The sequence below is a fragment of the Mustela erminea genome, chromosome 1, assembly GCF_009829155.1.
Source record: "Mustela erminea isolate mMusErm1 chromosome 1, mMusErm1.Pri, whole genome shotgun sequence".
NCBI lineage: Eukaryota > Metazoa > Chordata > Mammalia > Carnivora > Mustelidae > Mustela > Mustela erminea.
The window spans coordinates 45,285,521-45,299,795 of NC_045614.1; the positions used below are offsets into that span (position 1 = coordinate 45,285,521).

The 14,275-nt window shown below is 37.2% G+C and overlaps 1 protein-coding gene across 10 annotated transcripts in view; it reads left to right on the forward strand.

Moving 5' to 3' along the window:
• Nucleotides 1-14,275, forward strand: part of CNTN4 (contactin 4) — a 935,293-nt gene that overhangs the window by 754,599 nt on the left and 166,419 nt on the right. For all 10 annotated transcript variants that reach the window (XM_032325555.1, XM_032325501.1, XM_032325492.1 and 7 more), the window contains 2 exons: nt 9,037-9,139; nt 11,721-11,905. In XM_032325555.1, the coding sequence (XP_032181446.1) occupies nt 9,037-9,139; nt 11,721-11,905 (288 nt within the window). The remainder of the gene's footprint in view (nt 1-9,036; nt 9,140-11,720; nt 11,906-14,275) is intronic.

The following is a 14,275-nucleotide window of genomic DNA, read 5'->3' on the forward strand; positions in this document are numbered from 1 at the left end:
TATTGTAGAATATTCTATAATGTTGATGCAATATAGTGTATCCTCCATTATGACATGTCACTTGTTCATAGTAAACTTTTCTAATACTGCCCCAAGCTGGATTAGAACTTCAAGTGAGTATTAACAACCACTGTGTGTCTTCATAAACAAAGCAGCTTGATTTGTTGGCCACTTAATTAACCTCGTGAGATCAGATCACAAACTCATTCATTAAGAAGATCTTTTTTTTATTGTAAACTTGATCTACAACCTTTTATTGATGACCTAGCATTTAGATTAGCAAGGATGACACTTCTGCCTGGCAATGGGTAGAAATATATTCTTCACTTAGGCACAGTTTTATGTTGCTTAAGATCTAGGGTTTATACCAAAACACTTTGCTTTATTTTACTCTCACTTCTAATTGCAACTTTTGTGTGGCTTTGTCACAGCAATCATGTCTTGTTTTTAATTTTCTAACAACATCACAGTTGAGGATCTGTGGGTGTAAAAGGTGTTTTATGAGGGGAATATCTAAATGACTAGAGGATGTGAGATATTTTGCTAAACTGCCATTGCTAATCTGATTTAATAGCATCTTAATGGCTCTGGATATTTTGAAGGCTTGACAAGCTTAGAAACTTGGCAGTCAGCTTTAGACCTCTAGCACAGTCATTCCATTTCAGGTCCATGGGGGCCAAAGGTCTTGGATGGTCATTTAGCTACTCAGTTAGGAAGCATCTGTTAAGTACCGGTTGTGTGTGGTATATTATGAAATAAAAAGATGTGATCCCAGCCCCTGAAACCTATAGTCTTAGAGAATTCCAAATTAATGAAGGGTCTGAAATTTCATTCTTATTACAATCATTGAATTGAGTTCCAGAAAACACTTGTACAGACAGAGGGATTTGAAATGAATAAGGGAAGCAGAGGTGTCTAGCCTAAAATAGAGAAGACTTGGGACATTCATTTGATTATGCATTTAACCTACAAATTTTCATTGAGTACCCGTTGTATACCTGTCACCAGGAATGCAGACATCTGTGTATAACAGATTACAGCTCATCTGAGAAGCGTAACTGCAGCCTGAGGCAGGAGTGGGGCCATGTTGGGGGAGAGTGAAGAAGTAAAGCAGGTTCATTTAAGTTTCTTTTGTAATAAGAGCCAACAGGAAGCAGTGAAAGATGCAGTGAGATTATACATATAATTGTGCCTTGGACGGGAGGAACTCTGGCCTGGTTGAGGATCAGCGCAAGTTTCCATCAAGAGTTGAGGAATGAAAAGAATCCCAGGCCTTCCAGTATTTGTTTAAAGGAGGAATCATTAGACTCCCTCCTGCAGGCCAGTATGGCCTGTGGCCTGTTTCTGTGTTTAAAAAAAAAAGAAGTTCAACATTTTCTCCATAGAAATGTTGGGTATTCTTAGTTAATTACTAAATTCTCTGTAATTTTTGTTGCTATTGCAAATGGTTTCTTATTTTTAATCACATTCTCTAGTTAGTTATTGCTGATGTACAGAAATGCTATTTTTTTGTGTGAGTCTACATTTGGCAAGCTTGCTGAAATCTCTTGTTAGCTCTAATAGTTGTTGATTTTTATCAACCCTCTCAAACTTTGCTATTTTTCTCATTTCCTCTAAGCCAGGCAGGGGTCAGCCAGCTAGGACTCATGGGCCATATAGCCCACCACTGTTTTTGTAAATAAAATTTTATTGGAAACTAGCCCTATCCTTTTGTTTACGTATTGTTTGTGGATGTTCTTCAGCTATAATGGCGGAGTTAACAGAGACTGCATAGCTCACAAAACCTGAATAAAATCCTTGTTCTCTGTCACTTTACAGTCAAACTTTACCAGTTTCTGACAACATGATAGTATCTTTAAATATGTGAAGACTATCCATCAAAAGACTTGATTTGTTGTTGCTCTACAGACTTGAACTAGGACCAACATGTACAAATTAGAGGGAGAGAGAGTATATTATTAATTAATTAATATATAATTATATATTAATTATATTTCCATAATAATTATTTATATTTATTATATAGCATATGTAATATATGATTATAATTATTTATATATTCATGGTATAATTAATTAGTATATAATTATATATAATATATAATTAATTAATATATATTAAGGCAATATGAAGAACTTTTTAGTAGACTGACCATAGAAGTACTTACTCAAAGGAAGATGAAAGCTGGCTTTCTTTCACCTAAAAGAAGAAGATCTCATAATTAACCAATAATTAGCCAATTACTTCAGCATGTCAGGTAAACTAGGACTATTATAGTCAAGCATGGATACATTCACTCTGCCTTTATAGGAGATAGCATTCTGGAATAACTCAATTATCTCTGCACTTTAGTTATTGAGAAGGAAGGAAAGATTTCAGATTTAAAGTTAAAACATGTTTATTTTCACATCCCACAGATTTCTGAGGATACCCTAAAACCCTGCATTTAAGAGATGATATACAACCTTCAGCTTTCTTACTCCTCTCCAGCACTGGGGGGCAAGGGTCATTGTTTTGATGGTTGTGGCCTCAAACTCAATGGGAATTCACCTTTTGGAGGGTGGATAGTGGTAGAAAGGATTCTTTGGATGGTCCCATAGACCTCACAATGTCTTCTTCAAACGAGAGTAAAATAAGTCTTTTTTAAAAGAGCAAAGTGTAAACTCAGCCAAAGGGATTTGTAGGACTAATGAGGTATTTCCAAATATTTTTAACTTAATGAACTACACATCATATGACTTAGTCCACAAGAAAGTCAATGTGGGAACATTTCATAAGATGATTTTTGCAATTTTTTTAGTAGAAAATCCCATTCTGTGGAAGTGGGTAAAAGTCCCTTCTGTGGTTTAATTTAGCAAGCACAGATTCCAGCTAAGGCAGGTGTTGGCAAAATGTCACGGCACTCAACTCCGAAAAGTGGCCTCTTTCTGCCAACACAGCACTCTGCAAATTGTAGTTAAACAAGCATAGTGTGCGACTGATTTCTCTTTCATATTCTGTAATTTGCCAGTTATTTTGTTAAATTCTATGTTCTTAAAAACATTGGCATCCCGTTAATGATTTTTTTAGGTTTCAAAAGGGGAGCAGTCATTGCCACAAGGTCATATCCAGGATCTTGACGGGCATCGTCCCCAGTAAAATTCCATTACTCCTACTCTCCCAATGCATATATGTATTACTGTGTTGTACTTTTTGCTTTGGCTTGACATGTCATGGTTACTACAGAAATTCGTAAAGTGTACTCCCTGGACCAGAAGCTTCAACATCAAGTGGGAAATTGCTAGAAATGCACATTCTCAGGCTCTATCTCAACTTCTTAAATCAGAAACGTAAGCCCTCCAGGTGATTCTAAGTTTGAGAACCACTGGTTTAGGAAAAAACAAAACAAAACAAAACCTAGGAATTTCTAATTATGTCTTCCTCAGAAAGTCAGCTCTTTGGGTTATTCGGTAAATAATCATTACCTACATATGCCACCATGAAAGTCCTGAAAAAGAGTCGCGTATGGGGGTCATAATGGTAACAAACACGTGTGTGTTATCCACACTGTGTTCCCATTGCTAGGCACAGTGCATGTCTTAGGGTTGGTGTTACATGAATATTTACTGAATTACTCCATCGGAAAAAAAACATAGCTAAGCCTTTGACTCCTGAGGATTCTAATGTGTAGAATTTCAAGTACTGACCTTTCACTATTGTTATCATGGGTCTCTTACTCCAGAATGGAAAACATTGACAAACATTCTCATGAAATGAGACTTCTATTTTTCTTTACATTTAAAATTGTAGGTGTAACTGTCTCTAAAATTGAAACTAAAAGCTGTCTCTGTAGACCATTTGTATCATGAATGAATGAAATTATGCAAGAGAAAGGGAATATTACTGAGATCATATATCCTGGTTGATTCTGACTATATGATATGCACTCTTTATTTCTACTTACCTTGGTTGTGTGGACACAACTAGGCCTTGAAGATGGAAAAAGGGTCTGGAGCAATTCCATCAGTAGCCTTTCTCTTTCTGCCTAATCATTCTGTAAATCAGCAGAGCAGCTGTAGACCAATTAAGTTCAAAAGTGTACAGGTGGTCAAAGGAATGACTTGAAAAATGTACTCGTGTTTTAAAGGGACTTTTGTTTCATAAAAAATAAAAGCAGCAATAGCTTTTTGAATTAAATGTAGAAAGTAAAGACCAAAATAGTTAAAATGAAATAAATAGTCAAATAAAAATATAGCTTGGTCCAGATGTAACCAAATTAAATGGAACAGTTCGCAGGTGCCCTCCCCAAAATGTTGATAATATAGTTGGAGCAAATTGCTTCCTTCATTTTTTATGACTATAATGCTAGGACAATCTTTATATATAATGAAAATTCTTTAAACGTCATGAAAACCATGCCATCCCATCTCTGATCCATATCTTTATGTCCTATAACTACTGCTATAAATCCAGATCAATCTGTATTATTACTAACTCTGTTACTTTAATTTTTAAAGCTATAAATATAGATCAGTGTGTATTAACCCAGAAATCATCCATATAACCACCTAAACAACCTAGAGCTCATGTTAGAAAAAAACCTACTATAATTGATTGAACTGATATAGAGAACCATGATGATGATACTTTAGAAAAGACTTCCATGCCTGAGAACAAGTGTACATTTTACTTAAAGGCTACTGTGTGTCATAGTATCAGGCCTATATTCTTCCATCTTTTCCCTCCCTTCCACAAATTTCTACTGATCACCTTTTTTTTTTTTTTTCATATGCCTGGTGCTGAGCTAGGATTTGTGAGGGCTACAGAAAAAAATCAGAAGTATTTCCATTCCTCCAGGAAATGAAAGCACAAAGAAAAAGATAACATTTATAAATAGCTATAAAGATGATAGAAAACAATAATGCTGTTTGAGAGTGGCCCAGAATTTTATGTGTAAAATGACATTAGTTATATGGAAGTAGTTTTTTAGTACCTATTAAGTGAAGAAACAATGATAGAAGCTAGAGGTACATGCGAAAAAGGCAGACACATTACTTAATCTCATGTATTTTACAATCGGGATGAAATGACAGATACTGGAGTCATGAATAAACAAGATGATTATGAATTGTGTAATTAACATGGAAGAAATAAGATGTTGATAAAGAATAACATAGGGACTTGTTTGAGATAGTGTGATAAGAAAACACTTCTCTGAAGGGACACCATTTGAGCTGAGACATGTAGCAAGGGAAAAGTCATCCACATAAAAATCACAGGGAAAATGAGAAATGAAAGACATTTCTACACAAAGACTTGCCTGCCAATGTTCTTAGAAGCATTACTAGTTACAGCCAAAAATGGAGGCAACCTAAATAAATGCCCATTAACTGATATTATGGGTTGAATCATGTCTCCCAAAAAAGCTATGTTGAAGATGTAACCCCCACCTCAGAATATGGCCTTTTCTGAAAATAGGGTCTTCATAGGTATAATTAGTTCAAATGAATTCATTATGGGTGGTGGCGGGTCCTTAATTCAATATGACTGATGTCATCGTAAAAATACAATAAGAAGACTCACAGAACATGATGACAGGGATAGAGACTGGAGTGACGGAGCTGCACGGCAAGGACCGCCAAAGATGGACAGCCACCAGCGGAAGCCAGCAAGAGGCAAGGACGATTCTACCAGAGTGTCAGGAGGCCGTGGAGCCCTGTCATGGCCCTCATTTATGACTTCTAGCCTCCAGAACTGTAGGAGAATACCTTTCTTTCTCTTTAAGCCACTCATTTCGTGTTACCTTGTTGCTAATATGACCAGGGAACAAATAAATAACATGTGGTATCTCCAAACAGTTGAATACTATTCAGCAATAAAAAGGAACAATTTACTGATACATACTGCAACAAGGATGACCCTTGGTAACATTCTGCCAAGTGAAAGGGTCCACATGCAAAAGAACACAGAGTGTCTAATTCCATGTTTATGAAATTTCCAGAAAAGGCAAACTCTCAGAGACAGTAAGCAGATTAGAGTTAATGCCTGGGGCTAGAACAAGTTCTGAGGCTTGACTGTGAAGAGTCAGGAAGGACCATGGGTGTTGGAAATGCTCTAAAACTGGATTATGGTGATGGCTTCACAGCTTGGTCAACTTACCAAAAATCTTTGAATTGCACCTAAAATTGGTCAGGTATTTATATGTAAATTATACCTCCATAAGTGTGTGTGTGTGTGTGTGTGTGTGTGTGTGTGTGTGTGTTTTAAAGAAGTCAGGGGAAACATGGAGAACTGAGGCAAAGAGGTTTTGTTGCTATCTGGTCATTTAAAGGCCACTGTGGGATGGAGAATAGGTCGGGCAGAGGAGAAGAAGGATCCTGGAGGAGTGAACTTGGAGTCTGGGCCTTGGTACATAGGCATTTAGGATGAGGAAAGAACAGGGCTGGGGATCTTCCACTCTGTCTCTGCATTGCAGTGATATTTCAGTTTCTGAAAAAGGTCCTGTGAGATATATTTTTTCCTTGGTATATCTTTCGAGCTGGGTTAAAGAAACCTAGTGTATATGTAATGTTTATTGAAGGAGGAGGCAGGGGGAACCCTGATGGCTGCTGAAACAGCCTTGCCCTCTGTATTTTAGCAGTATTGTCTCATCTCCCTCCCACACAGGACACACTGCAATGCAGATTGTTTTGATTTCCTGAGAGCACAAAAGACCTCTTTTTCTCAAAGCAATTCTTTTTTTAATTAGCCTTGTTCCTGGAGTACGTAACCATACACACCGCAGTAAAAGGTGTTAACTTGTTCCTGCACTCAGAGTCATACTGCTGATATTTATGGGATGATGAGTCAACGGTTCGACGTTGGTTAGCAAGTTCAGCAGCTGTGTGCGAATGCCAGCATAAGCAAGCGCCACTTCTTTACTGGTCCCGCTCGGTAGCAAATGCTCAAGGAAAGGCAAACCCAAATTGAAGTGCATGAGAACTCAGCCCGGCCAAAAAGGAGGGAATGGTTTTGTAACTGAATGTGGCAAGCATGGATTTTGTGTATTTGAATCTAGTTTTGTAGTGTTATTCATTACAGGGGTGAGAGCCCACAATAAAAGAGGAATCAGGGACCAGAGCTGCAACCTGGAACACTAAGTAGTTTGTTGTAAAAATGAAGACAAACGGCTTTACCTCTTTGAGATTACAGCCCTGCTCACAAAAGGGAAAGACAGATTAGGACCGATTTTAATTCCTGGAGAAGTGGTTTAGAATCCCCCCTCCCCCCCTTTTTTAAGATGCATTTATTTTAGAGAAAAAGAGAGTGCACACACATAGCGGCCAGAGGGAGAGAAGTGTTAGCAGACTCCACACTAAGCAAGGAGCTGGACGTGGGCCTCAATTTCACAATCTTGAGATCATGACCTATGTCAAAACCAAGCACTTACTTAACTGATTGTATCACCCAGGTGCCCCTTTTGAGAATAGGTTGCTAGCTACAGATCCACTCTGTGGGAAAGTATGAATCCATGGATGCCAAGATTAAAAATGCTCAACTAAATTATTTCAAAGATCCCTTCCAAATCCAATCCTCCCTATCATGCTATGAAAGGAAGAAACTAAACAGGTATGTTCAACTTCGCACTTTGGATGACATACCTCATAGCAAACCTAGCTAGACAGCTGTGTCATCTGACACTTTTGATTTTCTTTTTACACATTAAGGAAATCCCCTTGATGCTTCCCAAACATTAAAGCTGCATCAAAAAGGATCATCTCTGCAAAATGAATGAAATTATTTCCCTCTGTCATTGTACCTGTCATCATCTGTTCCTTGCTTTTACTTTTTCTTCTGAATCCCTCAGTCTTTTTTCCTGGAACTATAGAATACCTAAAAGGTGAAATGGAGGAGCCTATCATTTCTTACTAAGTTAAGTAATTCCAAACTTCATACTGGCACAGCTGAATCAGAGACCATGGAAAAGGATTAGAAATTGAATAGAAATAAATGTATTCAATCAATTAGAGCAGTGGGAGATGGGGTCAAAAAGGCATTGATAAGAAATAATTGGTAAGTCTTCAGTTATAAAGTATGGACTTAGGTAAAGTATGCACTAAGATATTTAGACTTAAAGTAGGGACTTAGAAAAAGTATTTTGTTAGGTTATTTTACCTTGGCCACCATTGTACATTTTCTAGGATATGGGAAAATGGGAGAATATAACCTTCAAAGTAAACATGCCGTTAAGAAGGTGGGTATAATTTTAAGGTTACTTTTTATAGTTACTTCCTACTGTCCTTTTTACATTGGTTCAGAATACACTAATACTGGCATTTGATGTTATCCTCTGTGCACTAATTTGTGCTTGGATCAGATTGGTGTTGAAAGTGAATAATAAAGTATTTTGTGGTCACAAATTGATTATTAAGATTTTTTTCTTATATAGATCGAATCAATCATGGAGATTTTTTTTAATACTTAAAATTTTTCTACAATATTTTCAGTAATTTATTTTATTTTCCTGATGACTAGGACATTATCTCTCCCCTCCTTTTTTGGTCCATAACTGCCTTAAAAAGAAAAGAAAAGGAAAAAAAAAAAAAAGGGCGCCTGGGTAGCTCAGTGGGTTAAGCCGCTGCCTTCGGCTCAGGTCATGATCTCAGGGTCCTGGGATCGAGTCCCGCATCGGGCTCTCTGCTCAGCAGGGAGCCTGCTTCCTTCTCTCTCTCTCTGCCTGCCTCTCAGTGTACTTGTAATTTCTCTCTGTCAAATAAATAAATAAAATCTTTAAAAAAAAAAAAAAGAAAGAAAAGAAAAAAATGTTTTTTGATAAGTGAAGTTGAATGCACGGAGAATTTGATCCTGGCAGATGGTACAACACTGTGATACAAAATTTCCCCTAGCAGTAACTGGGAGAGGAGCCACAATTCAAGGCTGGTTAGAGATAGAACCAGCTTTAAATGAAGAAATTAATTGTGCACATAATGATGTATGAGAGCATCCTACATTAACAGAAGAACACTTACGTACATTTGAAAAGAACCTCAGAGACTTAGTTCCTTTGTTTATTCACAGGGGTGATGGGTGAATATGAGCCAAAAATAGAAGTGCACTTCCCAGAAACAGTGCCGACTGCCAAAGGAACAACAGTGAAGTTGGAATGCTTTGCCTTAGGAAAGTAAGTTTTGGTTTCTCTTCCATCTTGTCCTCCCTTCGGCTGGGGCAGGTAGACAATTTTATGTGCACTGTTCATAGCAATGGTTTCTGAGGTGAGTGAAAAGCAAGACAAGCCTTTCTTTTGGTAATTCTATGTATGCATCTTTGATTCTGCCCTCTCACCACTGAGCGGGGACATGTAATAGCACAAGGGGGATTAGGCTGCCACAATTGACACAGCCACAAAGGAGAAGAGAATGGGCAATTCTGAAAAAGTATTTTGTTCTATTATTGTGACCTGTAATGTGCACGCTGTCTAACCCAGAATGACAGGAAAACAATGGCCTTCATTTGAGATACACTCAAGCTGACTCTTTGGGAAAATATGGACTTTCATTCTTGCCCTAGTTTAGAGAGGATGCATCAGACTTTTCTTGAAATTCTTTTTAAATGCCCAGTCTCTTCTCTCTAGTTTGGATTTCCTTCTATTCTAGCTAAAGATAGGTAAGATCTTACATCTGAAAATTATTCACTTTATTATTACATCTGTGGAGTGATAAGCCTACTTGGGATCCAGTTAACCTTTCCATAGATTATCTTTGCGAGGGCAGAAAGAAAATGAAAAACAGATCAGTTAAGATTTTCCCGGTAACACTGAAAAAAGGATTTGGCATAAATGATACACACTATCTTCTGAAATGAAATTTGTAGATCATCTGTGATTTTAATGATTGACATTAATCTCTGCACCCTACTCCCTCTCTCCAGCTAGCCCGTCGCTAACTCCCCATCCTCTCCCTGTGCCCAAATGTTGACTAATGCAACAACACTAGCATGCTCAACCTCAGTATCAGCACCTAATCTGTTTCCGTATTTTTTTTTTGCACTTCACACCAGCCATAGAAGAAAGATGTTCCTTTTTATCATTGTATTTTCAGCTCTAATAAAAGGATTCTTTTGGTTTCCATGTTTTTAAGTTGGGGCTGTGTGAGCTACAATAGTATCTTTACTTTGGCACAATGCAATACAGTGATAAATCTTTGTATCCTGAAAACTTACCACATGAAATGAATTATGACATATCTGTAGGACTGAACACTGTACAGACATTAAAAGGCAAGTTGTACAGCAACATATGAGACAGAGAAAATACCCATGATTTATTGCTAAGAGACTAAAAACAGATTGCTAAATATTATAGCGTGGGCCCATTTTTTATTTTAAATATATACGTTAGGAAATGCAATCCAGGGAAAAGGTGGAAACAGGTAGCTGGATAAGCTAGGTATAAATTTGGTAAACTATACAAGGTGACACCTTGAAAAATCTTTTTTGGAAAAAGAGCAAAACTCAAATCGTTCATATTTCAAAGGGGGTATGAATTAAACTCTATTCACACTGCTTGAATGGCACTGGAATAAAAACAAAAGACCAAAATTGGGCTCCTCCAGTCTGCACAGAACTGTTTGGGTATGCATATCCAGCTGCCAAAACACATCATCATTGCCCACTTAAGAGCAGGAAGACTGTGTCTAAGTACAGTTATTTGTAAAGGCATGTATTAAGTATATATCTCATCAAATGTAAAGGCACCCGTAATGTACTTTTGATAGAGCCATTTCTGCATTTTGAGTTAGTGTCTGTTGAATTAACTTAAATTGTTCTAAAACAAGTGTACTAGAATTGATGGCTTTAATTTTTTAAATACCATCTCAGGTTTTCCAGAGAAGATTAGCAAGTCTTTAGCCTAATTACTTCTCTGTGTGTGTTTTTGTGAAAAATAAATAAGTAAATAATTGTATCCCCTGATAGGAAGCTACACTCTTAAAAGCTGTGGGTAGCTTGCTCAACCATTGATTTGCAGACTCAATGATGCCCTCCTTGCAATTTAAGATGTGTTCTCACAGTTATGGCTGTAGGGTGATAGATGCCTTGAGAGTACATAAAGACCCCACTGATGGCTTCTTTCCTTATCTTACTATTTTAAGTAAAATTTCCCCAAACCACTCTCCTAGTCAGCTGCTGCTATAAGTTGCTAAGGTTCTATAAAAAATATTCCAAGGGACAGAAAGTAGAAGCTGCCAGTTTCTTCTTGCCTGTCCCTTAAAACTGACAAAACATCACTTCTGTCTTATTTCAATAATCAAAGTCGACAAACAACCCAGCAGGTTTAAGGCAGAGGAAAACCTGGACCTCGTATGGGAAGAATGTGAAAGTGCAGTCATCTTCAATCTGACACATTTGTGCTCAGACATTTCTATTTTCATATTTATGATTTAGGGGAAAAAAAAACAGTTACACTAAAAAATGCAAGCATGTAAAATCTGTTTTTTATTTTAGAGATAATATTATATATTTTTATTAAGGTTAAGAAAGTTTATTTGATTCTAAGAAAAACACTTAATATATAAATAGTAATACTGGAAATGTGGATATAGCTAAAATCATAATAGTGATATGTGAATGAATGAAGTTTGGGAATACTGTCTAAGGCAAGCTTATATGTTTAGAACCAAGAAGAAAGGGGTTATGGGAAGCATAGGTTCAAATAAAAGGTACAGTTTTCTCTAATTTAATGTACTCCTTTTTATTCTCACTATCAGTCCGGTACCAACTATTATCTGGAGAAGAGCTGATGGAAAGCCTATAGCAAGGAAAGCCAGAAGACACAAGTCAAATGGAATTCTTGAAATCCCCAATTTTCAGCAGGAAGATGCTGGTTTATATGAATGTGTAGCTGAAAATTCAAGAGGGAAAAATGTAGCAAGGGGACAACTGACTTTTTATGGTAAGTTTACCTTTAGGATTTATCATTTGTAATGCTAAAAACCTTGGCACTAAAAGCATAAACTGGGAGGTTTCCTTTCAGGCTTTCTGGAAAGATTGTGTAAAACAGGACTGTATAAAAGCTTTGGTTTGCTGCTAATTAGCGTTCCTGGGGTGATTCTGGGTGTGGAGAGTGAGGGTGGGGGGCAAGGATGTTGACAAGCAGAGAGGAAGAAATCAGGCTGAGGTGTTTGGGAGATGGGCATTAGTGGGAATGCACTTGCGAAGAAGTGTTTTTCCTCTTCCCATCAAGCTGTAAACATGACACAGGAAAGCTTTTGTGATTCCTTCTCCTGATGTTTTTCTTTTTAAACTGTGTGCTTTTCTTCTTTCGAATTTTGATTTGGGGCTCATGTTAATTCTTTGTAATTGCTTCTATTTGATAGCAATTTAATGTGGTACCATGAACATTTCAAAATGCACACTCCCCAATTTTAGTTCTTATCAGAGTAGAGCGTGACAAATCTCTCTCACCCCAAAGACATTTTATGTGCAGCTGCTCCTATTCCAATCAAATCATCGGCATTGATCCAAACGTAATATAAATGGAAAACCTCGAGCACGTGGTCATCAATTTAGCCAATCTTGGAAACCCCTGTCAGGGTATTGATTTGAAATCCAAAGAGGAATTTCATTGGATAGGCATTTTGAAAGCAAATTGAGTTCTGCCAAATTGGAACATGTCTGAATCCCATCTTTCTGGGAGATGGGAAATAACTATTGTATACTGATAATTATTCAAAAATAGTTTAAATATACAACAATGAATATTAAAGTGCTGAGAGTAGTTCTTTAGGGGCAAGTTGTAGTAAGAGTTTTAAATGTCCTTATTTTTTTGAAATAACAGATAATAATTATTTAAAATAAATATTTTACCTTCCTTCTTCCAAAGCATTTGGGTTTTAAGATACAGCCAAAGATTAGGGCACCTGGGTGGCCCAGTGTGTTAAGCCTCTGCCTTCAGCTCAGGTCATGATCTCAGGGTCCTGGGATCAAGCCCCGCATCAGGCTCTCTGCTCAGCAGGAAGCCTGCTTCTCCCTCCTCCTCTCACTTTCTCCCCCGCTCCCCCTGCCTGCCTCTCTGCCTACTTGTGATCTCTCTTTCTCTCTCTCTCTGTCAAATAAACAAATAAATAGTCTTTTAAAAAAAAAAAAAAAATATATATATATATATATATATATGGCCAAAGACTTTATTTATTCATCATAAAATCTTCCTTAGAAACACAATTGGAAACTGAATGGATATTTTGAGTATCAGCTAGCTTGCAGGGAGCTCCCCGACATGACCCTCAGGATTTAGAACTTACCTACCTGATATATCCAGGGTGACAGGTGAGCACACACGTTCTAGAAACCATTTCACATGATGACATGGGCAACAGTTGTTTGAATAAGCTTATACACTTCTTTAATCATTCATCTTTCTTCAACAATTATAAAGGACTAATTCTACTCAAGCCAGATGATGGACTTGAAATGTCATCTTGGCTCTTTCTTAAACTGTGGTATTTGATACTTTATTTGATTGGTTGAAAGTAAAAGACTCCATAGTCCATTGACTGAAAACCATAGGACCAAAAGTTACACATTTGTTTAGTGAGATACAATTGATGTATTTTTCAAGTGTTTAGAGTACATTTTTCTCACAAGCATAATAATTTCGTATATGTCAGGCAAGGACAACCTGAAACTATTCAGATAAATGGCTAATGTTTTCTCTTCTTTTATTAGCTGAATAGAATTTTTGATTTAGTTGTGGCTGTTCCTGAGTGTTATTTGAGTTGTTCAGCTAATTGAATAAGATCATTTTCGCTTTCATGGTTTTCTTTTAAGTGAAGTATCTGTTTTTGTTATGAAAGTATGAAATGTTCTGTAACCAGGAGTTGGGGTAGTGCTTTCTAGTGAGTGAAAGTTTTCCTGCAGTGGAAAAAGAATACTCCAGAGTCACTGTTCTGGAGAGTCAAACTTGTCACTGGCCCTCAGCCTTGTGCAATAAAATGGTTTGGTTTTTTTTCCTTCAGGGATCCTGCCCTGGAGATGAAAATCAGGTTCTAACAGTGTTTCCCTTTTAAATGGAGTTATCTGCATCCATGCATGGGGGAAAGAGCGGAATGAAATTTGCCTGCTTTCTGAAGATAACTCGGCTTTTTTCTCAGTTGTCAACCACCCTTGGTATTAAAAGCTTGTCAGATCAGTTGACTTTAATAGCACTTGGCTGTTGCATCTATGTTTATTCTTTTGTTTTTCCTCAACTAGCATATCAGTGACACAGAAATTATCGAACTGTTTTCATTGTCACAGGAGAGATTAATTATACAAAAGTGCTTGG